The sequence below is a fragment of the Brienomyrus brachyistius genome, chromosome 8, assembly GCF_023856365.1.
Source record: "Brienomyrus brachyistius isolate T26 chromosome 8, BBRACH_0.4, whole genome shotgun sequence".
Taxonomy (NCBI): Eukaryota; Metazoa; Chordata; class Actinopteri; order Osteoglossiformes; family Mormyridae; genus Brienomyrus; species Brienomyrus brachyistius.
The window spans coordinates 26,912,946-26,940,634 of record NC_064540.1 but is presented as its reverse complement, the minus strand read 5'-3'; the positions used below and the strand labels follow the sequence as shown (position 1 = coordinate 26,940,634).

At 43.5% G+C, this 27,689-nt stretch overlaps 1 protein-coding gene and 1 long non-coding RNA gene across 7 annotated transcripts; one reads left to right on the top strand and one right to left on the bottom strand.

Moving 5' to 3' along the window:
- Positions 1–634: 634 nt before the first annotated feature.
- On the bottom strand, positions 635–5,691 carry LOC125747058 (uncharacterized). The gene is made up of 2 exons (XR_007399164.1): positions 5,134–5,691; positions 635–2,448 (listed from the first exon to the last, which is right to left on the bottom strand). It is a non-coding gene; the product is annotated as an uncharacterized LOC125747058 (long non-coding RNA).
- LOC125747055 (myelin transcription factor 1-like) lies at positions 3,082–27,420 on the top strand. 6 transcript variants are annotated; one of them, XM_049021762.1, is made up of 23 exons: positions 3,082–3,145; positions 11,097–11,197; positions 11,895–11,949; positions 12,338–12,368; positions 14,888–15,132; positions 15,790–16,734; positions 17,311–17,445; positions 17,572–17,662; positions 18,475–18,579; positions 18,663–18,877; positions 19,925–20,124; positions 20,239–20,493; positions 20,632–20,786; positions 20,977–21,039; positions 22,288–22,356; positions 23,229–23,291; positions 23,576–23,659; positions 23,968–24,189; positions 24,272–24,363; positions 25,036–25,139; positions 25,707–25,850; positions 26,667–26,850; positions 27,012–27,420. In XM_049021762.1, the coding sequence occupies exons 1-22, from the start codon at positions 3,121–3,123 to the stop codon at positions 26,808–26,810; spliced, it is 3,543 nt and encodes a 1,180-aa protein (XP_048877719.1). In that variant the 5' UTR covers positions 3,082–3,120; the 3' UTR covers positions 26,811–26,850; positions 27,012–27,420. The 6 variants fall into 6 exon arrangements, with proteins under 6 accessions (XP_048877719.1, XP_048877720.1, XP_048877718.1 ...); XM_049021763.1 differs by having other exon boundaries at positions 26,670–27,420; XM_049021761.1 differs by having other exon boundaries at positions 26,667–27,420.
- Positions 27,421–27,689: the final 269 nt, after the last annotated feature.

Here is a 27,689-nt window from a genome sequence, read left to right as displayed (position 1 = left end):
TAGCAGCACTGTTGTTACCTCATCATTTTTCTCTTCAGGAATTTTTGTGAAAACTGAGGAGTGAAAATAAAATCAGATGCTTTTGTGCTAAATTGGTTTATAATCCTTTTTTCCCCGTAATTCGTGCATTTTGGCTGAATGTTTCTTTATCTGACCCCGTTTGGAGTCCCGCTGCAGTTGACTGATAACAAGGTCTGGGCACAATAATGAAGCCATCGTGAGCGGCTGCGGGGCACGGGGCAGTGTGAAAGCACAAACAGCATCCCATCTGTGCGCAGTCGCTTTGCACGCAGGATAATTACTGCAGCCTCACCTTTGTGCGGGACGCGGTCCCCACGAGTCGGCCGGACCGGTGTCCCTGAGGAACCGGAGACGGCAGGACGACTGCTGATGCAAAAACACCAAATAAGCGGCGACGGCCATGTTGGAGGATAACGAATCTGTTAATGCCACTGACACAGCCTGCCGCCCTGCAGTTACGTTATGATTGTAATTACAGAATGTGTTTCTGAGTGATGCAGTGTGGTCCATTTTCTCATCCAGGCTTAATGCGATATCCGAGTTGTGTTGAGATTTGCCAAGTTAACTTTTAAACAGGGTAAAGAGGTCAGAGATTCCAGCAAGCAATCAGTACTGGGTTTCATTTAAATGTTTTTATTAGCAATAATAAAGGCATACAGCTACACAGTATTGCTGACTTCCCTTATGATTTCAAAGTGTTTTACAAGAAAATTGCATAGTGAAACTGGAGTAAAGGGAAGAGTGGGCCAGCAAGACTTTAATCAATTCTGGAAAAAGGACAAATTAAAAAGGAAAATGGCCAGAATGCATCTGTCCAGTGTGCAGTTTCCAAAAATCCAGACAGGGCAGGCTGGGGCAGGCAGAGTTGCTAGGGGAATTGTTGTGGGAGTTGGGAGATGGGGGGCTGGCTTGAAACCCCTTCATTGGAGAGTGGATGATTTTTTTGGGGGAGGGAGGGTAGGGTTGTACTGAAAGTTAATAGGTTAACGAGCATTTGGTGTGCATGAGGAATACTAGGGGGTGCCTGGCTCTTTCGGCTGAAAAGGGACCGGAGGTGTGGGGAAAGCCGGTACTCTGATTGGTGCAGATACTCCATTCATGGCAGCCGGTGTCTCTAATGAGTGCCTGGCCCCTTTCAACCTCTCTCCTGTCCCCTTGCCATGGCAACCAGTACGGGGCGTCATTATCTGGCAGGGCCATCTGTCGATAGGGGCACTCAGTCTGTGCAGATTCAAACGGGGCAAAGTCCACCATTTACTGGGGCCAGGAGCTACCCCGGCTAAGAGCACATGGAGAGGAGAGGGGAAGAGAAGAGGGAGCACGGAGATGACAGGGGGTGGAGTCCCCCTGAACGACGAAATATAAGCATTTCACTGCTGGGGTGAGGCTAAAGAAACACCCAGTGGAATTGGTGCTGCTGATGCGATTCAGAGGAAGACTTTTTACATGGATTTGCTAACACTGTGAACGAAAATTTGTTTCGTTTATATCTAAGTTTACATTTAGGAGAAACCCCACTGCTATAAGCTGCAAAACCATAGAAAGATGATCGACGTTGTTTAAGTGATAAAATGTAGGGTATATAAAGAATAATCTGCCAATCAAAAGATATGTAAATTATACAAATAAAAAGCTACATTTGAATTCTACTTTCTCACTTAACCAGAGAAAACAAGCAGGGTTTCTGGCTGAAGGACAGTGAACGTGGAATCATGTACTGTCTGCACACCACCCGGGGCTCAAACGAGTCTTTTACAAAGACAGAGCGAGCTTTGCTTTGGTTTGGCCTGTGAGAGGCATCTTGACATGTTGTTCCGCAGGGGCACTGGGGAAAATGAGGGACATGGTACCCTACAGCCCAGTGACACTTTAGCGCCTTGGGGTTTGTGCTGTTCTCCATTCCTTGCATCACGCAGAGTTTTATTATGACACAACTGTGTGACAGCTCTGCTTTGAGTTACCAGCACCATCACTGCTGAAACTCATCCTTATATGCTATAACTGTGCCCCTAGCATAACTGTAACATGCATAATGTGACTTCAAACTGTATATCTATCTATTCCTCCGTCTATGCAACTTCTAACTGCATGTGCTGGTAAGAGTTGTGAGAACTTGGAGCCTAGCCAAAGAAATCCGGGACTAATGGCTGCTGTGGACTCTGGAATGCATAAAGATCAGAAAAATGTGATGAGTTAGTTTTTATTGATAGATGAATACATTTAGATGATTATCTTATTATTACTATTACTGTATTTTAGGGTGCTTTAAGATTTGACAGATTGAGTTCCCACTTGCCCGTTTGCGTATGTCTGACTCCGTGCTGTCCGTTGTCCTTCTGCTCGCTTGTCTCTGTGAAATTGCCTGGCACATATATCTCCCACACGTCTGTGGAAGCATATTTTGGCGCCAGTGCTTCTGTCTCCTGCCTGAGTTGAACGGCAACGCACAGACACAGAGGAACATCTCCAAAAGCCACTTAGCTCTAAATTGAATATTAACTGAAACTTTATCTGTAGATACATTGACATGAGTTTAACACTGTGTTGGCATATGGACTGATACAATCACAAGGAAACTGGAAGGTAGCACAAATGGATACAATGGCAATATTTTGTTACCTATTTTGATAATGAGCATAATTTACTTCAATGTAATTTCTTTACCTAATTAAACTTAATATATTCATAATCAAAATTTTCAGTATTACGAATATTTATTTAATAACGTATTTTATTAGCTTTTTTTGCCAAGACCATTTTAAAAGTTGAGTCAATTGGGGTCAATTCGTGGAAAGGCCGTTGACAAAAGTATCTATGAGAAATCCTAGTGAGATTCTCTTCTTTACTAGTATAGTATACCACATGTCCTTTGTGTTTGTTTTGAATGGTCATTGTTGAGGAACGCTTGGGAGGTGCGTGCTCGTGATTGGCTGTAAAAGTGGCTTCTCCGGCTCGTCGACTGACTTCTTGTCTCTGATTGGTTTGAGCAAGTGAGCCCCGCCCTGACTGGTACCTTGTCTTCTTACGCTCGCAACTTTCACAAGAACTAAGTAACTTCTTAGTAGTTGATGGTGGTTTGCAGAAAAAACCACCGCAAAGATGAGGCTCTGTGGAACTTTTCTAGGTTAGTACTCAAACGTTTTCTTTTCTTAACTTCTTTTCTTCACGTCTCAGTTTACGCCTACACGTTTCGTACGGCCGAGTTCCAAAGCTGGCTTAGAAAGTTTCATTCAAAGCTTTGATTTAGAAACTTAGCACGTATGTTCAGTTTCACTCTTAAGACTTAAATTTATATTGAATTATATTGAAAATGTATTGCATTATATGTGTACGTCTGTTCCGTACTGTTAGAAAGTTTTAACATTGTTAAATGGATAACTTGTTCAGTTGATGCATTGTAAGTTTTATACAGTCGGAAATAATGCATCTCGGACTTAGTGATTTACTTTTAACCATAACATATTTGAAAACTGGCAGCCAATTGATGCAAACTTTAAAATAGTTTCATTTTTAATGTTAATGTTTAACAAGCGTGTCTAAGAAATAGTAGGCCAAAAGATAGATTCTGTGAATAAACCAGGTTAAAATTTGTTTGAATAAGTTAAACGCTAGTCCGATTCAAAAAGATTACCAAATCACACTGATATTAGACCGATTTATTTTAAACGTGTCAGCGGATGAAATGAGTTGTGGAAGAAACTTTGGTACGGGCAACGCTCGAAGTTATAGTTTACTTTTGACCTTCTCGAGTACTCGTCCTAAACGTTTATCCCCTCCAGACACGAACAAACAAAGAAGACGCTGTTTCTATTGGGACTTGAGGCTCAACAGCGTGGGGACAGCCCGCGGACTTGTGAAAAGTTTTTTGTGTGTGTCACTGCGTCAGCTTGTCCCATCTGTCAGGGGACCGAGCCAGGTCGGGGTGCGTCATTCTCTCAGCTGGCATCCTATGTAATATTTATGCACGTCGGATCCTGTCACAATATAGTCACGTCGCTAATTATAGTCTGGAGAGACGAGGCTACTCATCTGAAACGGGGCTGTAGGCATTATCTCGACTGAAAAAAAGAAAGAAAGTATCCCAGCTGGTAACCTAAGACGTTCATACTCATTAAATATGCAGAACCTTAGAGTTTACTCTCTTAAACTCTTCGAGGGAGTCGAGGGATATATTTTAGAGCAATTAAAATATATACAATCAAAAAAATGTGATTCGCAATAATTACTTTACAATTGAGAAACTGCATTTTCGCGGGGGAATATATATTTATAAATATATATTAATTTGACATAGTTAGAAATTAAGTCGTTTGCATACAAAAAGAATGGCGTCACCGGGGTTGCTTTAATTTTGGATCTTTCCCTTTTCGAAATCCGTGTCTATACAGCAATTCAGAGACCCTGTCCTTGGTACTGAAAACGGCTGTGAAGTGCACTAAAACGCGCTGTCTCGGGTCCTGAAAAAAAAGGGGGAAAGAAATTGCAAATCAAGGTATTTGGATTTGGGAAGTTTCCTCAGTTTAGAGGCATTTCTCTGCCTAACTATAGTTATGATTTGCAGTACTTTCTTGTGGAGATGGTATTTATATTATCGTCGAGGTTGCTGAACGGTGGGGTGTCTTTGCGTGTATTAGCAGCTAAAATACTACGCTTACGCTGAACTGGAGTCCAGCTTAGATGCGTGACAAAGGGGTCGGTGGAGAGTCTGTTTGACTGCGATAAGAATTTAATAGAATTTCCGAATGGCAAAAGTTTGCTTTAAACGTTTCCAACCCGGTCGGCGTGGGAGCGCAAGATAAAGAATGACATTTGCGAGCATTTCTTTAGAATCGATTGCACAAAATTGATTCATTATTATTGCTTAGTTTACTCATTCTGCTGTTTGAACTACATAACTTGTAACCTAACAAGAGAAATGCAATACCCGAGGAAAACATTTGAGATTCATTAAATAGAACTAATAATGGGCGTGCGCGTATATATATATATATATATATATATATATATATATATATATATATATATATATATATATATATATATATATATATATATATATATATACGTGTGTGTGTGTGTGTGTGACAGTGACAGCAAAGAAAATGCACTTACTTGAACAGGAACTGCTGCATTACTCGGTTATCTTCCGAAAGTCCTGAGTTCAGTCAAGCGTTGTCCTCATAAAACTGCGTATTGTATCTTACGATGCCTTTATGATCCCACTATACTCGGATCTTAATCAAGAGGAGATTAGACTATCCATTGTTTGAAGTGTTGGATAGTACCATTTGCTAGGAATTGTAGGGGGAGGGGAGCTTGGCTAACATTAGTAACATATGCGGACTACTATGCCTGGAGAGCACTTATAGTTAAAATAATGACTATGTGAATTAAAGACCTTGCGTTTCTTATTTTGTCTTTTCAGTGTCGCTCGTTAAGTATACCTTAGTTTTAATCGAATTCATCCACTTGTCTCGCAAATATGCCGTCACATTTATTTTGGCATTATAACGATACAGTGTATAGTAGGCTTCAGTATACAAGAACAGACCATGGCACTCCAATGCGCCTCGCTGAAATAAATAGCTGTTTAGCGCATACCTGTTATTTAACGAAATTGTACTGTAAAACAGAGATTATCCAGAATCTCCGAAGTCCAAACAGGATTAATCTGTGTGTTTACGTGCTACACTGGGGTGCCCGAAGCCCGGCCCATCTTATGTTGTAGGGTTTACTACAGCTTTTCGGTGATGTCACAGAGAGGGAGGGGGGCTCATAAGGGAAAGGTAAGTCAATATTACGTTTTCATGCTGGCAAAGGCAGATGAAGCCATGTTTATTCCTATGAATAAGTAATAGTTAAAGCACCCGGAGATTTCCACCTTTTGTAGGGCGGAGACGTAGCGGAATTGTGTCCTCACATTTTTATTCGACCACATCAGAATAACGGTGGATGTTAATAACGAAATCCAAATCGGGAACGGACATATTCGGGACGTTGTGCAGGGCTTCGTATAGAAGTTCATGAAATAAAGACGAAAGGGGCCATTGCACTTGTTCAAAGGGAAGGCTTCTGTGGAAATCACCTTCTTAAGGTATTTGTTATATTTACTATTATAAAATTAAATAAGCACACTTGAACAATTAAACCATTTTCATTGTTTGCGATCTACAGTAAGGCATAATTTCCATGCTGTGTTTATTGTACGGCATGGTGTTTCAACCCAGTTCTTCTCAATATGTACATGCGATGTTCTTGTCCGCTGTAATGGACGCCCGGTGGGTGATCTTTTAAAGACGCCGACACACATTCTGCTTCTTGTCAAAGAACAGTCTATAAAGCCAGGCCTAATAGCAAGAGCTATTGCTACCGTGTTTTACGCAGCCACATTGGCTTGTTAATGCCGAACCCATCAACGCATATGCAAATATAAAAAATGTACTTCGTTTTCCAAATTTGAAAATATAAAGCAATCGTTCGATAACGTATTATTTTTACTGAAATTGTGGGTAATCTATTGTTTCCCGTTTAAAGGCATGGTGACAATAATATAATTATAACAATTTTGATTACTTTAACTTAATAATACAAACATGTTAAACAATATATTTTTATACATAATACCATCGTATAAAATTTCTATCTTGTATGTACATACCGGTTTGTGGAAAATAATTGAAAAACGCACGGTACTGCTGATATCGGAATATGGGGCTTTAAAAAAAAATAAAAAATCTCTTTCGGGCTTATTTGTCTTTTGCGTGGCACCCGCATAACAGTGTCTCTGATACTTCCAAGAAATTAAACCTCTGATTCCTCTTTCTTTGTCTTATCCAGCTAAATCGGTTTCATTCTACGGTATTTTGTATTCTTCCATATCAAACTCTGGTATTATTAAGTGCCAATTGTGCTGTAACAATCCTAAAAAAATACGGAAGTCCTGATTTATAGAAATTATATGTAGCCCACCGCGGATTGACGTCCCTAGTCAAAAGTTAGTTCCATGTGTTTATTTCTGGTTATGGCGGAACAATAACACCCGGCTCTAGGAAAGCTCTAGGAAAGAAAAGTGAAAGGTGGGGGAGGGGGCCGTCATCCTATTTCCAGTATCGAAACACAAAATGTAAATGCTCTTCCGATGTCAACCACTCCCAAAGATAAACACAGTAAAGTCGCTGGCATTTAGTGAACTCAAACGCATGATAAAACTGAATTCGGATGGATTTCACACATTTGCAGTTTTTTTGTCGTTATGTCGATGTGCAAATACATAATAATTAAAAGTCCACTCAAAATAATAACAAGGCTACAAAAATGTAGCGAGACCAAGACAAAAGAATATTTTCCCTGTATTCTGACCACAATATGACGATGACAATTAACAAAAAAATCGCGTAAATATGGTTACCGTTGTATTAAAATGACCAATCGGTGTATCCTCTATGCCTCGAAGAACAGAGATGCGTGATGCCAAAGAACGGAAACTAGTTAGACGCCAACATATGGCTATCGCGCGAGGACGCCTCTGGCCATGTATAGCCCTGCCACCCAGAGTGCGCGCTCTGTGCTTTTAAGACCAGCCGTTAAGGATAATTATACTACATATTAAAGAAAAATCAAGCACGTTTTCGTCGTCTGTCTTACTTATTTAATAGTATCTTCTTTTCCCCCAAAACATTTGCTGTATATGGTTAATAAATTTTGCCTAACTTAATAAGTTGTACAGTATCTATCAAATGATCTTAAAGGGCCGTTGTCTTTCTAAACTGACCAAAGACTTATTATTGAAGTACTTGTAGGGAGCTCGCAGTGTTCTTGTACAAAAGAATAGGTCAATAATTAAATAGGCTACAATAAACCGCATATAAAACATTCTCTGTGAAAAGAAAGGATGACTACCGAGGGAGCGTAAAAAGTCATCATTTCTTCTAATGCTTTACGCCTGATATGCATGTTTTTTGTTCCCCAAGATCCCTTCCAGTTAGGTTATATTTATATTTGAAAACTGCAGTTAAAATGTCATTCAGCTATAGAGGTATACCAAAGATAAACACGCAACTCAAAGCCACAAACAATAATATTAATCGCAATAATTGTGATTTGTGTAACATGTGCATTTTCTGTCTTCGTGAACTCGGATGGCCGTAGCTATTAGTTTCCATTTTGGTTGTGGCTTTTGGGTACTGTCCTACAAAAAGTGGGAACGTGATGCATGGAAGGTGAATCAGGCACCTCGTTGAGCAGGAAAGCAGAACGCGGTCGGACTTCCGAGAGCCCAGCGAGTTAGATGGGGGTCTCATCAATAAAACATGCGATCGTAACCACAGCAACGGACACGTGGGTCAGAACAGTCCGAGTCATCAATAAAACGTGTCGTTCGCAGCGTGTAAAACAAGAAGTCTTGGAATATGCAGTTGTGATGGCATGGAAGAAATACACGCAGGCAGTGCTTATTAATTCATATCCGGCTTCATCATCCTTATGCTGTAGTTGATGAATTAGCTAAAACACACAATCACGCTGTAATACGTGGGCTTTTTCACTCTGAATCTTACGTGCTGTTTTATTTGTCGAATCTCTCTAGCATATTTTACATTGATCTGTTGCTCAGAAGATGTTTTAATAGAAAGAGACGCATGTCAGTTACATATTTACAATATTACACATTTATGCACTGATACTTTTCCTAAACTGTCCGGTTATTATCCAGCTTAAGGCCTGCAGAAGTGTGATTTGATTATCATGGCTGGTGGAAAATTGGATTTCATTTATAAAATGTGAAACTGGATTTAGGCGGTGGTCTCTCAGCAAATGGTTTCCACTCTTCCGGGATGGATTTACTTTTTACTCTTGCTTGGGATTTCCCCATTTGTTTCTGGCAAAAACCAGCGCAGCCGGATCGAACATTGCATTATCTGGACAGACTTTACGGTTTTTCTCATTTCTGGTAACGGCATCCAGACTGAAAGCAAATCACATGACATATAGCTCATCATGTGATTAAAGGGAAAGACACAAATCATTTGAATCCCCACCTTATTTTAATATGATGTCTTGCTATTAGGATGGAAAGGGAGCTCAGTATGGCCATTATAGGCTCATCTTACCTCCCTCGTCATTTTTTGTGCACATAGTTAAATTCTCTGCGAGAAGGAGAGACCTCCAGAATAACTTGGATGGACCTTTAAGGCTCATATCAAGGACGCTCCTTGTTAAGTCAATTACAGCTCTTATGCACCCCCTTCAGATGCATATTTTATGAGTCGATGCTCTTTTTAAATGCTGCACGCAAACTTTCCAAATTTACACAGTAACTCTTTTCTACCTAAAACTGTCAGGTCCATAAGCTGATGCAAGTAAACAGGAAAGCGTGGGTGAGCTGTTCTTAATGCATAGTTGCTGCATTAAAAAGATCTTCTTGGTTATAAGCTTACCAGATAACAGTTTAACGCCAATATAAAGAGCTTGCATCAGTTTAAGCAGTCTCTAATAGGGGTGTAATCTTACTTCCTGTAAAACAATACTCACCATGTCTGTAATAACGGAGTTAGGTCCTGATATGTGATATGGGGGGGTTGGCTGTGACCAGGCGATTTTTCTTCCTCTCTCTAGGAGCGCAGCATTAGGGCTAGATTTAGTCAAGACCTAAAACTAAAAGCCTGAACAATATCTGCAAAATCAATCAAAAATTGAAGGTGGTTGACAGGATCAATATTTAAATCAATAAATACATTTTCAGCAGTGTGGTTTATGACCATGCTGCACTTTCCCTGTAAGTGTGTCAGATGGCTGTTTAAGTGAACAGGGGAGAACAGATAGAAATAGAGCGAGCGAGTGTGCGCACGCATTAGCCGAATTAAAAAATTTTGACAGTGGTCCCATCAAACATGCATCGGCAGCTATTGCGCGGTGAATGTGTCAGTAGGTGTCCTGTCAGGGCTAAGAGAATGTCTGGTAAAGTGTATTGCATTTTCAGGCAGTGGGTGTTCTGTCTGACGTGCCCCATTGAAATTGAGCGTAATGACTTCCCCCATCCGGGTAGCCGTGACAAGCTGTGGGGACAGTCATGTTGCATTCGCACTCATGCAATCAGTGCAGTCATACTGCATTTTCACACACGCGTGCTTCACCTACTGCTGGAAATGATTCCTCAGCGGGGCTGTAAAAACAGGGGAATTGGGACGGGCAAGTCTTCCAGGGTGTCAGTGCACAGGGAGAGAGCAGTAGGTGGTCCCCTCAACTGTGCAAGATGCTGGACTGGGGCTGAACATGCATGGGGATGTTCACCGTGAGGCAAATCTTCGGCCCCGGATGATGAGAGAAGCTCTAGTTTCGGAAGGGCTCCTACTGACACCACAAAGAGGGGTGCTGTAATGATGGGGAGTGTATTGTAGAGGCGTAGAGGGTACAGGACTGTTGTATTCAGGATTACCTGTTTGTTACATCATGCCACCCCTACCTTCCCAAGGTTTCATCACCGGTGTTCCTACTTGGTAAAACATCCACATAAACCTTATTAACTGGTTTTCATAGCATCCTTTACACAACAGGCTGTTCTGTGGTGTCTTTAGTTCGATCAACAAATACCTGCCCACACATAGGAGACATAGGCAATCGCCTAGGGCGCCCTTTGAATAGAAGGTACAAAAGAGGGAGTGAAAAAAATTACATGAAATACCTCTGGTTGTATTCCGTGAGATTGAAGTTATTTACGCTAGTTTTAATGTTTTGCTGTTTTTCGTGTGAAACAGGCGTGAGTTAGCAGTCAGATACCCCGTACTACTGCAATGTTTTTAATATAGATCAATTGAAAAAAACAGTTTTCACACCGCTCTGGGTGGTGGGGTGGGGTCAGGGGGGAACAGGGGCTCTCTGCAGAATCTCGTCTAGGGCGCCAGAACACTCAGGCCTGGCTCTGACTCATGCAGTTTGCAGTGGTACATTTTGTCCAGCTAGCTCTGTGCCCTTAGCACTGACGTGTAGGTGCTGAGAAGTCCTGAGGGGGCCGGGGACACCCTATATACTGCAGAGGCTGACGGCTTTTAATGCTTGTTGTGCTGTCTGCCCTCCAACAGAAAATGAGTTCCGAGGCAAGCTGCTGAATCAGAGGTGGACAAGGGGGGAAAAGATCAGCAGCTGCAGGTCATCAAGGGGCCTGCAGAGGGCGCACATCAAAGTGAGTGACGCTGCACTTCCTTTCTGCTGCCTCTGCATTTGCCTGTGGTGTGTGTGTGTGTGTGTGTGTGTGTGTGTGTGTGTACAGGGATGTAGGGTCGGGGGGGGACATGTACCCCCCAATGTTTAATTTGGCTTAATTTGTCCTCCCCATAAATAGACCTTTACCTTTATATTATGTCATGTCTCCCCCAATAACAAACTCTCTCCTACACAATGTGTGCCTGTGTTGGTTTATTTCTCTGTATATCAAGGGCATAGTTTTGGTTTCAACACGGATAGGGACCAACTCAGCCCTGAACCTCACGCCCCCTTAAACACACAGGTTAATCTCACAATATTGGTAGGAACATGTCCCCGCTGTCCATACCCAAAGCCACGCCCTTGGTGTATACTTTTTTATATCTAGATGCGCATGCATGTGAAATATGTGACCTGTGGATAAGAAGTAAGCTTGGGGGCCTCACTATCTGGGAGTATGTACCCCCTGGGGCCTGTAGGGCTGTCTGAGTATTTGTTGCATGTATGGCACCATATTATCCATCTGCCCGAATGTGCAGCTTTTGTCCACAGTTGACTGGCATAGCGGTTTCTGCTTTTTGTGTCCCATCTATTCAGTTCAATGCTCTGTGTGTCTCCGTGTGTGTGTGTGTGTGTGTGTGTGTGTGTGTGTGTACGTGCCGTCATGTCCTTGGCAGATGAGCTTGGCCAGCGACGACAAACGAACACGGACACGCTCTAAAGGGACCCGAGGTGAGCTCTGCGCCGCAGGCTGAGGATGCGGGATCAGTGGTTCATGCTTAAAAACCGACTGGCCCATCCGCAGGCTCGTCTTAACAGCACGACAGGCATCGTTTAGCTTCCCGCTGACCTAAATAAGCCAGCTGTGCGCTAATGTCACCTTGTGGGCTTTTACAGCCAAATCCAGGCCTCTGGTTTGTTGTGTGCAGTAGACATGGTTCGGCTGCAGAACGGATTGATTTACAAATATAGCTTAAATTTTTAACAACATATCTGCAGTTGTTTTTGTTAACTGGGTTCCTTTCTACGTATTTTGTACATTTGGGGTGAACAAGGCATCTATCCCGATATCTGGACAGGTAACATTCTATAATCATCACTGTTTTTCTTTACTTTTCAGTGCCTGTTGAACTCATAGGACAAGACTTAAGGTAAGAGGCCATTTTAATGGATATATGAGAGTGACTAAAAAAGTGTGCTTTTATATACAGAGTTTATATTTTGTGTCCTTTCATCCACCCCAAATCTAGGAGATTAAATCAGTTCCGAAAGAACATTTCCTGTGATGTTCAAGATATATTGTAAACCTTGTGAAAATAAATATACATCCATCCATCCATCCATTTAGCTGCTTATTCAGTACAAGGTCACGGGGGGGGGGGGGGGGGGGGGGAGAGAGAGAGAGGGGGGTGCTGTTCTCTGTTTGATATTTGCACAGGCACATATTATTGCTTTGTCTGTGTTCCCTGGTTAATTTCCGACCGTACAAACTCATGAACCCCGATGCAGACGAAGAGGATGAAACTCGGCCCAGTGGGAACGAAAAGCAAATTCTGAATATTCTAGCATATCTTTGGTTAATAATGATGATAATTGTGGCGATGATGACCATTATGATGATGATGATGGCATATAACTGAGGCCCAGGGTATGACTAGTCAAAAAAGTTACATAAATCTTAAATATGAAAATATAAAATATCAATAAACTGAAGTATTTCGCATATAAACAAAAACCGTAAAAATCCTCAGCATTAGCAATGAGCCACATCACGCTCTACAGGAATTTAATTGAAAATGGTAATAAAATAGTGAGGTAGGTCAGTAAGAAATTACAAAATTATGTTAAGCACTGAGTTTTACAGTTTCAAGATTTTATGTCCCTGTATCCCCTAGCATTGTTTGGTATGAGCGACATTAGTCTAACAAATGACCTTGTGGCAAGCATGACCTACAGGGCAGCCTTATAGGCTAATTAAGACCATCATTATAGAGATGTTGTATTCAATGACTCCCTTTACTAAGCCTTCAATTGTGCTATTGACGCCCCTGTGGTCGGTATCTCATAAAGTCTCAATGTCTCCGCCTAGAGGCTGTGTAAAGAATAATTTCAATGTGTGTCTCTTTGCTTCCCCTTAGTGGCTGAGTGAGGGATTTATTATAGTGCGTTGACCCATAAATAGTTCTTGATGAAATTTTTCAGTTTTATTAAGTATTATTATTATAGAACATATTTTTTAATTGGGTAAATAACTAACCCATCAATGGGTAAATGCAGTAAATGCAAAAGCATGCCACACTAATGTGTTACTTTATTTTAGTCAATGTGATGAAGGTAATAAAAATAGCATCATAACTTTTGTGATGAACCTATAGCCTTTTAAAGGACCATATGCTATGCTGAATGCCTACTCATTGGTGAAATGCATGTAAACACATAAATGGATATTGCTAGCATGACCAGTAGATGTATCTCTCCATCCTATGATCGTGTTATCCTGGTCTGGGTTATGGGTGTGGGGGGTGTGGGGGGGTTATTCTAGGAGACATAGTGTACACCCTGGACAGACTGCCAGTGTTACTCTCTTAAAATATGAAGAGAATACATATATTTTTGATATACAGACAGACCGCTAATAAAATAGTAGTATATATCTTCTAAAGAACATTATGTATATTAGTGTGACAATAAGATAATGCATGAAAGGGGTATGCTATTGCCCAGTGATAGACTGGAATCCCATTCAGCACGTCCCCTGCCTCGTGCCCTGAGCTGCTTAGTCACGTCACTGCCCAGTACTGGATAAGCAGTTACGGAAGATGGACAAATGTTTTATAAGGCCGTTCACTGTACAGTTCACTTGTATTTATGCCAGTGCTTCAAGAGATGGCCAAAACCAGTTACAGTACCAGTCTGGGCACACCTGTGTTTAATGCATTTGTCTTTATTTTATCTACGCCATTCACATTATAATAAAAGGCCTCAAAGCAATGAAGTAATATATATCAAATGCAGCAACAATCAAGAGAAGTGTTCAACATCTCAGAATTTTCATCTCTTCAAAATAGCCCCCTTTTGCTGTGATAACAGCATTGCAGACTCTTGGGATTCTTTCAACCAGCTTCCAGATGTAGCCACCTGCAATGCTTCTCCAACAGTCCCTGAAGGAGTTTCCACAATTTCTAGTCAACAGTTGGCTACCTTGCTCTTACCGCTTGACATATTTGTCATTAGCGAATCTAAGCTGCTTGTCATTACTTCCATGAAGTGGCACTTCATTAGATAAATAAAAAGGACCTCTTGCAGAGTAACAAATCAAAATTGGAACAGTTCAGTTTACTGTAAGTACTGCAGCAATGTCAATCATGAAAATCGAATGAGCAAATTTTTTTTTTTTACAAGTTCATGCCCATTTCCTGTAAATGTGTCCCATCTGGGTCAGTTTGGCTGTAATGTTGTCTGTATGGTTTTAGGTAAATGATGGCACAATGATTTGTCAGATTAACTCAATGTCAGATTAACTAAATGTGTACTGTCTTTGCCACTGTAGGCAGACCATAGAGTCTCCATGCAGTGTGGCCTTGTTCATGTTCATCATTCATATGTGTGTGTGTGTCTGTGTGTGTGTTGGCATGTGATTCACATTGTTGCTCCTACATCCCCTCATTAGTGGCCTTAGCAGCCCACCGCCCCGTAAGAGGAAAAACCAGGAGGCGGAGTCAGAGGCGGAGTCAGACCAGAGCCGGCCCAACTCCAAAAAGAAGGCCAACCCACTGAAGCTGGCCTTAGACGAGGGCTACAGTGTGGACAGTGACGGGAGCAGCGAGGAGCCAGATCCCAGAGAAGAGGAGCAGCGAAGGGAAGAGGAGCAGGCCGAGGCAGGAGAAGGAGCAGCGGAACCAGAGCCTGCCAAAGGTGGTAGTGTGACAAAAGTGACATGAGCCGTGACACATTGTGAGGTTTGGAGGGTTATAAGGGACACTGGAACACCTACTGATGTTAAGGCTGATAAGGGTGAAGTCCACCCTTCTGCATTGTGACTTTGCCCATCGCAGTTTCGATATATCACAGGGTCGGAACAAGAAGTTGTACAGGAGTACAGGAATTTTTGGAGAGTTTCACAAAAGCCATAGGCAAAACACAAAAGCCAACAGACACACAAAAAGTTTAGTAACTCATAAATTCATGAACTACATGTACAGTCTATATATAATAGACTGATAAATATCTAGCAGCGATTTTGTGTTTCTCATATTATTTTGTGTCCAGCCACATGCTTGCTTTGCTCGCAACGGGGACCAAAAAATTTAACAAGGTTTTTCCAGACCGTGGGGGGTCTGCACCCCTAACCCTCACATTTTGGAAGAGTTGCCTATATTCATGAAGAGAAAGTTTGTATTCTGGCGGAAGTCCAGCTGAAATTCAGAGGTCTACAGGACTGTTTTAGTAAATGTATGTGAAACTGCACATGACATAACTGAATCTTAGATTAAGGCATCTACTCAGATCTTGGCCAGCTACCCATATATCTCCACATAGTCCTGACCTCTGACCTCCACTCTCTCCTTGCAGAAGGACAGCCACCAATGGAACACCTAAGTGGAGGGAATTGTGAAGAGGCAGAACCCTCACCTGCTGGAACCTGCAGCTCCATACTCTCTGGTCAAGGCCAGACCGAACAATACTCCAGCCGTCACGAGATGGCGGCCAACTCACTGCTTCACCTTGGCCAGGTCGTCGAAACATGTGACGCCAACAGCAGGCCCATGGCCCTCCAGCTACCACCCCCCCAGGAGAGGGACAGTCAGGAAGTGACTGCGATGACCGAGGAGAAGGAGGAGGACATGACACATTCACCCATGACAGACAGGGCAGAAGGGCATGATGGGAAAGGTGAGGAGCAGGAAGAGGAAGGTGATGAAGAGGAAGAGAGTCAATGTGCTGGCCAGAAAGACAACTCAGACCACCAGTACTTCAGTGGTGGCTACTCAAAGGTACCAGGGGACAGAGTGCAGCCCGGGGAGAACATTGCAGAGGATGAAGAGGATGATGAAGATGAGGAAGAAGGCAATGAAGATGGCGACGGGGAGAACTGTGCTGAACCTGCTGTTAGCATCAGTGATGTGACAACTCCGGGGTCTGAGATGGTAACACAGGACAGAGGGGGCCAGCTCCCTTTTGCTGAAGAGGACTACGTTTCCCACAAGGCCATGCCATCCATGGTTATTGAAGTGCGGTCAGAGGGCTCAGAGAGAGAAGAGGAGGAGGAGGAGGATGATGGGGAGGAAGAGGAAGAAGATGACGAAGAGGATGACGAAGATGGCGGCCCGTCGCAGCAATCCGTCCTTTCAGATGATATAGAGATGTATGACATGAGACGGGGTAACCTGGGCCTCCTGGAACAGGCCATCGCCCTCAAGGCCCAGCAGGGGTCAGACACGCCCAGGCAGGGTCATGGGGACGAGCAGATGGGCAAACGCACTGACGGCCAGCGCAAGGGTTACTCCTTTGGCAAAGGTAGGGCCTCGTTCAGACACCCACGTTTCTTCAGTCTGTTCTGATTTTAATTATGCTTCGAGCTTCTAAGGTAGCTTTTAAGGTAGCTTTCTGTGTCAGCATATGGCAAATCAAAGCAACAAGACAGCGAAACAAGAAGGAAGGGATGAACAGAAGCAAGCCAGAAAGGAAAAATACATTTTTGTTCCCAGGCACACTACCTGATGGAGAAAGCTGAAGGTCTTAATTGCTTTGGCATCGGGCCAGTTTCAATTAGCCCACTGCCTTATTTATAATGAGCTGGGCTGTGGTGTGGCTTCCAAATTTGGGTCAATTAGCTCAGAGTATCCCAAGTCTGTTCCTGTCAGTCTGCTGTGTATGTAGGTTTGCAATCAGGTGGTACCTTGTTAACATTGTCTAGATAGAGAGGCTGCTGAATTGCATCAACTGTGGGCAAATTTAATTTAATCAATATTTAAGTGCAAAAGTTGATTTAATGGCAAAGACGCGATTATTTGCACACCATAGTTGCTGAAAGTTTTCACCATTCCAGAGCTGATGTGTATGGTCCCTCCCCCATCTCCCCCACCCCCACAGAAAGCTCTCGGGCAGAGAAAAAGGAGATCAAATGCCCCACCCCCGGCTGTGATGGAACGGGTCACGTGACTGGACTGTATCCCCACCATCGTAGTCTGTCTGGCTGCCCCCACAAAGACAGGATACCCCCAGAGAGTGAGTACTCGCTCCCACAGTCATCCACTGCTGCCGTATGAATGGGGCAAGATCCTGCAGGACAGAAAGTGCTTCCCGCTGGAGGGCATTTTGCAGTAAAACAACGTTCTGTGTCTCCTCGTTCAGTCCTGGCCATGCATGAGAATGTGCTGAAGTGTCCAACGCCTGGCTGCACAGGACAGGGACACGTCAACAGCAACCGCAACACCCACCGGAGGTAGGGCTCTCGGTGCCTCATTGCCTGAAGCAGACAAAAGCTCTGCCTGGGTGTCTGCGAATTACACCTGGAGGCGTCCAGCATCCCCTGCCCCCTTGTGGTGAATTGTGAAAATACAACCATTTCTTCGCTGCCAGTTGAAAAACACACATCTCCAAAAATGCGTTATTCCAGGACTGTGAAAAAACTTCTTTACAAAATAAACCCAAAATAACGTAATGAGGCACACTTAGCACCACAAATAGAAATCCTTAGGCAGCCGTCAGTGAACAGTTTAATGTTTTAAATTGACTTAAGTGGATTGTGGTCAGCAGGGCAAAACAAAAATTAATGTCACTTTATATTCGCATTTAACAATGATGTTCGTTAGCTAGCTATTAAGCGATTAATGTTAATTTGTTAAAATAAGTGATTTAAAGTAACTCACACAAGCAACCCTCATGAATACAAATATTACCTAGTACAAATATAAATATCAGTTAAATAGATGCCTTCATAAGACATCTTTTCATTATATTCAAACACTATCTGTAGATAGAGGAGAATGGATGTATAGTAAAGTATAGTATAGTACAGTATAGTATTGTGTCTTTTTGTGTTGTATATGTACAGTTTTACGTCACTTTTGTGTATGCTGCTGTAGTGCTTTTGGAATTTACTTTGGGATTAATGAAATACTACTACTACTACTACTACTATTACTACTACGACTACTACTACTAGACTTACGCAGTTTTCAACGGACAGTGATGCTTTGCTACAAACAGCAGGCATCTTCAAGTCTGAACACTCCCTGTCCTCTTCCCTCCCAGTCTGTCAGGGTGCCCCATTGCGGCAGCAGAGAAGCTCTCCAAAACTCACGAGAAACAGGTGACATCCCAACCGGCGGGGAGCCCCCATTCCGACAGGGTCCTCAGGTGAGCCCTGCCCTGCCTCGTACCTCCACCCCCCAATCAGGAGAAAATCCACACCAGTGCTCACATCTCCCTGCGTCCCACAGACCAATGTGCTTCGTAAAGCAACTGGAGATCCCCCAGTATGGCAGCTACAGGCCCAGCACGCTCCCGACCACCCCCCGGGCCAACCTGGCCAAGGAGTTGGAGAAGTACTCCAAGGTCTCCTTTGACTATGCCAGCTTCGACGTCCAGGTCTTCGGGAAACGGATGCTCGCTCCGAAGCTGCAGCCGGGCGAAACGTCACCGAAGCCACTGAAATGTGAGGGCCCTCTCTTACTGTGACTTTTATTGAGGATTAAAATATGAACAGGTTACCCGTAGCAGGCAAAACCTGCATATATCACATTTAATAAGATAACATAAGAAAAGGTAACTTTTATTGCCATTGTAAAAGTACGACAAGATATAGTGTGCAGTTCCCAGGATAACAAAAGTATAAGACATTTACACACGACAGATGACATTTACATAAAATACACAGTAAAAAATGTGCAAGAATGTATGTGCATGTACAGTACTGTGCAATAGTCTAAGGCATAAAATGTTTATGGCTATTTATCTAATTGTAATTGTATATCTGCTCAGAAAAAAAAACACAATTTAACATTATAACGTGTAAATATACAGTAAAACAAGAATTTTGTGTGTTCTCCAAAAAATAACTGCTATCCCGTTGGATAGCTAGATAACTTCTGCTTTGGTTCCCAACCCTCTCCTCAGAGGCACCTCAGTCATTCTATGCATTCATTAAATTTCTCCACCACCTCCACTAATTAATTATGGGGTACTGATTAGCCAAACAAGGTGGGATTGTGGTTGAGTCAAAAATACATGGCTGTATTGGACAGTTGCTGCAAATACTGCAGTAATTTCAGAATAGGTTTCAAAATGGCTAAGCTGACACACTTCGAGAGACAATATCTTACTTTTACACCAACATGAAGATCATTTAAAACATTTTCTGTGAGTAGCTGAGACTCTGGCACAGTACTGCAAGTCTGCACATGTATACTGTAGCAATATATCATCATAAGGTGCAATGGATACACTATATAAAGTGTTTACAGTCCATAAATAGGATGAGTAATGTACAATATGAAATAAATATAAAAATTATGAGTTAAATATTTACAGCTCACAGTATAATAAATAATGGTTGGTTCTGTGAGTGAGTTTTAGGAGAAGCAGCTAGTTGCCTGGTTTAGTTTAATGCTGGCTCAGTCTAAATTCAATCCCATGGTAAATGCGCTCTGAGTTTCACAGTCTGTTACTCAACCTGGTTCTTGTCTCGATCTCTGCTTCACAGCCAAACCATCTCCCAGCCACAGCCTACCGGGCGGCTACACCAAGTCCTCCTCGTCCTCTTCTTCCTCCTCCAGCGGGTACGACTACTCTCACGATGCAGAGGCTGCACACATGGCCGCCACAGCTATCCTCAACCTGTCCACACGCTGCTGGGAGATGCCGGAGAACCTCAGCACCAAGCAGCAAGATGCCGTCGGCCAGGTCTGCTTCGGGAACCTCACCCCTCCCACTCCACACCTTAGCCCCGCCCCTTTCCCGACAGGCTGGCCTCACATCGTCAGTTTAACAGCCAATGATTTCTGCTGCCCTCTCTAGAGCATGGACATCGAGGTGGATGAGAATGGCACGTTAGACCTAAGCATGAAGAAGCCTGTCAAGAAAGAGGGTTCCAGTCCTGGAGTGCTGTCCCCAGAGCCTTCCTCCTCCTCTTCATCCTCCTCTTCACAGACACCAGGCAGCAGTGGAATAAATGCGTCGTCTCACTCAGGACACACCCACAAGCAGGAGGAGTGGGAGGGGCCTCTGGACTATACCACGCCCAATCGGCAACGAGAGGAGGAGACAGAGGAGGTCAGCTCCCCGTCATGCTCCCTTCTTTTACCTGGATTTCTTGCTGCTATGTACTTTTGAATTGATGCTCCATAATTTTTGTACTTCAAGAGAAAGTGCTAAATGTACGCTGATCTTGCTGGGTCTTGTGCGATGCAGGCACAGCAGGCCGAGCAGTCCGAAGCTGCATCGGATGACGACGAGCACGAGATGATGCAGGACAGCCTGGAAGACAGGAAGTACCCCGGCGAGGTCACCACACCCACCTTCAAAGTCAAATTCCAGCCCAAGGACAACAAGAAAGACGTCTTGCTGTGAGTCTGAGCCTCATATGTATCCATTGCGGTTCATAAAGACACTCATGAACTGTCATAATCCATACATTTACCTGCACTAAAGTCAACACATTATTTTGACTTAGGCACCCAGATACAGCCTCAGGGACTGTAGAGTCAGTATGTATACCACTGACGCCACCTTGTTGGCCACTTTGACTTCCTGCAGGTGTCCCACTCCGGGCTGTGATGGAAGTGGTCACATCACTGGAAACTATGCATCCCACCGCAGGTAAAGAAGCAGACTTATAGGGTAAAATAAGTCAAATGTGGATCTCCTGGCCTTACATCAAGCCCCTGTTTGTCTGTCCCCTCTTTAAAGGCAGTTCGCATAACAGGATCACAGCAAGTGAGAAATAACCATAACAGCTCTAGATAAGGCCTATCTAGGAGATATTTGTTGAATATAGATACCGGGTGTTCTGGCCTGTTATTATATGACTTAAACAGTCTAAACATCCGTTGTAATGTTACCATCCCAAGCCTTGGGTGTTGTAAAACTTTCTGAAATAATAATTCCAAAAAAATGAAATAGCAATTAATAATGTACAATAAAAATATGTTGATTACAAATATTGACTCCAATGCTTGGCAGCAGAACTGTCTATGTGTGCAAATCAGGTATACCTCAAAAGTAAGGCCCCTCCCACAAACCCTAACCCCCCCCCCCCCCCCTCGTGTTTATAAATGCACATTCTGCTATAACACATAATAGACAATATAAGGCTTTTTAAAATTCAGAGATAAACATCCATAGCAAGTGAAGGTGGTTCTATTAAGCTTAACCTGAAAAGCAAAGAGATTGCTTGTGTTACATGGAAGTATATTGGGGGAAATGGAAGTTTTCCAAACTTTTTTGGTAGGTTTAATGATAAATGTATAAATTCGTCAAAATTGTATTAGCAGTCAGGAGCACTGCTAGAGATTTTCGGCTCCCAGCGCAGACCAATTCAGTTATGTTACAAACTTTTCAGGGGCCCTTGGAATCATCCTGGTTTCTCCATATCTGTACGCCGCGCCCGTTAGCAGATGGGTGAATGTTTTTATCGGGGAAGCTCATCAACCTTGAATCCTATGTTATAGTTTACACAAGTCCACCCAGCTTCTGTTTAATGAATACCTGCTCTATCTTCCTGTGCTCTGTGATTCCGGCACTGTGCTTCCCTATCAGCTCAATCTGTCGCAGCTAGCTCGGTGTCACTAACTGCGGCTCTCAGCCGGCGCTCCAGGCCATTAGCCGCCTTGGACGTTTCTGTGCTGCTAGCCCGCTGCTCGCTGGCTCGCTCGGCGCCAGGCGCTAAAACGCTGGTCTCGCCAAAAAGCCGCTGTTCACATCAGCGCTAAAGACACAGGCAGCGATTTTTAAAAGGGCTTAATTATCCTTTCGGTGTGTTTCCTCAAACTGCTCGGACAGAATACTTACCCCTCCCCCGATTATTGTTCCTTTCCCCCTTTCGCCTTCTCTCCTTCTCTCTCTCAGCCTGTCTGGCTGTCCTCTTGCTGATAAGAGTCTGCGGACCCTCATGGCAGCCCACTCTGCTGAACTCAAGTATGTCTGCACTGCACTTTCCCTCCTCTGCTCCGCTGCATTGTTAACTGCAGATACTGCACCGTTAACAAAGCCCACTGCACTGTTATTCTTACTGCCACTGAGCACCATTCCCACACTGTCTCTCCACTAATAATTCAGGGTTGCCAACTCTCAGGCATCTGGCGTGAAACTCACGCTTTCAGACTCCCGCACTTACGCAAAAAAACCATACGCAAATCTATATTATTCCATTATAAGCTTAAAATTAGCTGCATCAAAAATATTCGGGTAGTTTGCAAATCCTACAGACTATTTACAAGTTAATAAAACTTACATACATGTAAATGTATGCCCAGACCTGTCTTGAATTGAAAAACTCACTCCAGCCAGCTGACTGAAGTTAGTGACACTGATAATTATATTTACTGCTGTGCTATTATTACTACTGCAGCTTGCAGGTACTTTACCACTAACTGTGCTTATTCTGTGTTAATTACAAATACTGATACTCTCTGCTGTTGCTGCACGGACTGCTCTCTCTCCACTGTTAACTATGCTTGTTGTAATATCTATTATTACTGTGCTGCTTGCGATTACTTCAGTGCTAACAGTGCTTATTCAATCCAAATTGCTATCATCTTCTGATGATGCTCTGTTACTGCAACTCTCTGTGGCTGCTTACTGCCCCCTTTCAGATTTAGCTGCATTAAACATAACCCTTGATCATTTGTTTGCTGGAACAAAATCTGTGTTGGACAAGAAAAAAAATAATCGGTAGTTAATGAGGCTGGATCTTGTGTAAGAGGTGAAATACATTTAGGGTTCAAGTTAATGCCGAAGTGCAGAGCTTCTGAAGGGAATGTAATAAATATCCCGGCTCTTCCTGACAGGTGCCCCACTCCAGGATGCGATGGTTCGGGTCACATCACAGGAAATTATGCCTCCCACAGAAGGTACATTGCCGCAGGCTCCCATTCCTCTCCTCTGACACTCAGTGGGTCTCTGATCCCTTCTTCAATTGTTTCATTCAAAGGATCTAGAATTTTCCTTATATTGACTGGCTAAGTGTTCCAGGTCTCCTCATCTTTAATTATAATTACTTCAAATTGTCTATCTTTTTGGTTGGTGGGATTACTGTAGAATAAGCTTTACAGTCAATTTTTTTTCGGCCCACACCAAAACCATTTTGAAGGTACTTCCTATTTCCTTTAGTGAGATTTGTGCTCTCTTCCTTCAGTCTTTCTGGGTGCCCACGTGCTAAGAAAGGAGGGATGAAGACCACACCAACCAAGGATGACAAGGAAGACTCGGAGCTTATTAAGTTCGTACCATTTAACTGGTAGTAAAGGGTGGAGTAGTGCAAGGGTAATATAGGCCAAGTGGTGGGAGGTAACGATTGAAGTTAGTCATGGTTGTAAATGCTTCCTTTTTATAAGGAGTGACACCTTATGCCATGCCTGTTCAACTTAGGTTGGTGTTTTCTTCAGCCTTTGCACCTAATGGTGAAGGCAATATTGAGTGATGGACAAACTGAATGTTTTGTTTGGCTGTCTTCACTCATGTTTCCAGCTGTCTTTCCCTTCCATTTGGCTCCAGTTCTGCTTCAAACATGTGTTTCTATGCCAACAGATGCCCGGTGCCTGGCTGCGACAGCCTGGGCCACATCAGCGGCAAGTACGCCACCCATCGCAGTGCCTACGGTTGCCCTCTGGCGGCGCGTCGGCAGAAGGACGGCATGCTCAACGGCTCCCCCTTCTCGTGGAAGTCTTTCAAGACCGACGGTCCCACCTGCCCCACCCCAGGCTGCGATGGCTCAGGACATGCCAACGGGAGTTTCCTCACTCACCGCAGGTGAGGCCAGAGAAGCACATTCCACTGCTCAGTACCTGGTTCTCCGGGATGTTGCATCTGACCCATGTACTTGTTCTCGCAGCCTCTCTGGCTGTCCCAGGGCATCCCTAGCCAAGAAGAAGGCCAAATGTCCAGGAGAGGAGTACTTAAGCACCAAGTTCCGCTCCAGTGATGGTGAGCAATGGCCCTCAGACTGTCTGGCAGGGTGACAGCACCGTCCCTAGCAGAACTCAGCTTAACCTTCACTGATTCCACTGGTCAACGAATTTTTACTTTCTTTTTGTCACACAAATCGGAATTTCCTTTTAATGCAAGGATTTTGAGTAACACGTGATTAAACCTTGTATTTTTTTATGATGGACGTGACTGATCTAAAAGGTAGACGTGTATGATTTTATGCTGTATGTGGCCTTAAAGGTCGAGCAGAGTCAGCAGGCATACAGGGACTCCGCTAGCCTTCATATCGTTTTTCCATATTAGAGATGCCCTGATTATATCTCCAACACTGTTACAGCCCATAAACTCTGGCAAAACAGACTTGTAGTAATTTATACACTTCTCTAAAGCCTTAAAATGTTCAAAAATAAAATAAAAAAAATATATATATTCTTTTGCATTTTGAGTGCATTTCAGAAATCAGCATTTAAGAAGTTCGTAAAAAAACACCACACACAATTGTTCTGTGACAAAATCGTTGTTGCCTAGTGTTATTGAGAAAATCGTCAACAGTGAGGTCTACAAATGCACTAGTTCCTCGTAGCTGGACTGTTCATTAGACATGTCCAAGTGTCATTTGATTCTTAAACCTTCACTACCGGTTCTTTATACTTTTTCTCTTGTTTTCAGTTCTGGACAATGATGAGGATATCAAGCAGCTGAACAAAGAGATCAATGAGCTGAATGAATCCAATAATGAGATGGAGGCCGACATGGTCAACCTTCACACGCAGGTAGGCTGTGCTTCTCCACCTCATCTACATTACTTACCCCCGTCCTTATCTTTGTCTGTGAAATAATCCTATCTGCCAACTGCCATTATCTCACAATACTTTCTTGTCGAGAAGAGAGAGGATCTTTAGTGAGTGGCATAAAAATATCAGTAGGGCACCTTCCCTTTGAGCGTATAGCCTGAAAGATGAGAAACAGTATCCCTCTTTTTCAAACCCCTTTCCTTTCTTGTGCATATAACTTAGAAGATGTCACAGCACCCCATATGTGGGTGGGGTAATGGTGGTCTGAATGATGTTAAAGTCAAGGTAACATGGTTTGAATCAGAGATATAGCACTGAATCCTATTGGATTAGATCAGTGTTTCCCAATCCAGTCCTCAGGAACCCACAAACAGTCCACGTTTTTGCTCCCACTTGGGAGGGAGCAAAAATGTGCACTGTCTGGCAAGGGGCCCAGAGGGAGCAAAAACGTGGACCATCTGTGGGTCCCAGAGGACCGGATTGGGAAACACTGGATTACATCATTCTTAAGACCAAAACAGCTAATGTTATTTTGTCTCGATGCAGATCTCCTCCATGGAGAAGAACCTGAAAAACATGGAGGAGGAGAACAAGGCTATTGAGGAGCAGAACGAAGCACTCTTTGTGGAACTGTCAGGCCTCAGCCAGGCGTTGATCCGCAGCCTCGCTCACATCCGGCTCCCCCACATGGTAAGCGGCTTGTTCCCATTCATGATAGTGTGGGTGACAGGGTGAGGGTGTGACTTTGGATATGGACATGTCCCTACCAATATTGTGGGAGTGCTGTGTGTGCTTAGGGGAGCAGGGGGTTCAGGGCTGATTTGGCCCCTACCAATGAACCAGAACCAATGTTGAAGCCAGGCAAACGCCCTTGTGGTAGGGGCTTGTCTAATAATACTTTATTGATCCCTGTGGGGAAATTCCCTTTTCACCTACCCCATCTTGCTCTCCATGACACATATGTAGGTAAGAGTAAACTCAGAAAAGAAGGGCAGCCACCCGTAGAGGCACTCAGGGAGCTGGGGGTTAAGGACCTTCTTCAAGGGCCCGCAGACATGCTGAAACTGGGGAGCCAGTGACCTTCCAATCACTGGCACCAAGGCATAGCCCACTGAGCCACTGCATTGCACTACACTGCATAATTAGGGTCAGAGTTAGCACTCAGTTGTCATGCTGTATACTGTAGGTCTATCATACCTCGTGTTTATTACACCAAGCTCTATTTTTACTTGATTTTCTTTGTACGGATGTTACATACGGATGTTCTGTACAGATTATGGAGTAAATCAGCTTCACAGTCACTAGAAGGGCAGTTACCGTTATAGCACATCAAATCTAATGTCACATATTCGAGCTGGCAGTTTCTGCAGTAACAATCATCAGTCAAATGGGAGAGAGCGCTCTCTCTTGAATACAAAACAGGTAGACTTAGGACAAGACTGTTGAGAAGAATTGAAAGTCAGTGCTGAGTTTTTAACGAATGTCTTTGCGTTTTGCCCATGACAGCAGGAGCCAATCACAGAGCAGAATTTTGACACCTATGTGGACAGACTGATGGATATGTACACCAACAAAGAGTGCTACCAGAACCCTGACAACAAGGCTTTGCTGGAGACCATAAACCAGGCTGTGAAAGGGATCAAGGTCTAGAAATTATGACAAGGAAATGAGAGAGAGTGAGAGAGACAAGGTATGGGATACGCAGACGGCCAAATGGCAAATAAAAAAGGGCATTCAGGTTATATATGCGACTGTAGAATTCCTCCACAGTTAAAGAGCATTCTGAGAGAGAATTAAACAGAAAAAAACCCAACAGGACCAAAATCCATCCTTGCTGCTCTTCATTTTCAGGGGCTTGGCGGAACAAACCAAATTTTTCTCTTTTTCAATTTCAAATGTTATTTTCTCTTCCACGACTTTTTGAGGAGATGGTTTGTCAAGAACAAAGCACGCAGACCTGACGCAGGATGTGGGATTTAGCCTTACAGACAAAGACGACTACATATCACGGCCCGGCTCATCGGATTGGGTGGGAGCAGAAAGCCGGCACTCTCAGATTTAGGATCTTACGCCCTTGATGTAGCTGCGGTGCGCAGCGGCTTCCTTTCCGCAACACTCACATGAAGATCTCCAGCGTAGCGTTTGGCCTCAGCGAACTCAACGACGTGCACCTCGGCCTTAAACTTCTCATTTACCTGCCTGTCTGTGCTGCTTCTTCGTAGCTCTCTTCCACAACGTAGCGGCGTTCCTGCATTTTGGGGGTGGGGCTGGGGGGGTGTGGGGGAGGGGGGAAGGGCAAGGTAAAAAAAATGGGTTAGGGGTAAATCTCAGCAGAACTTTGATTCTCTGTGATAACCAAACCCTCTTGAGGCTGTGACAGACAATGTGTGCATGCACGCATCTGTGCTTGGCACTGACCTTTAGTGAGCAATTTGAAACAGCTGAGAAAATGTCCTTTCCACCATGAAAAAAGCTGTGACTGTTTAGCGGACGAACGCAACCTCTTCACCACGTAAATGGTACAAGACA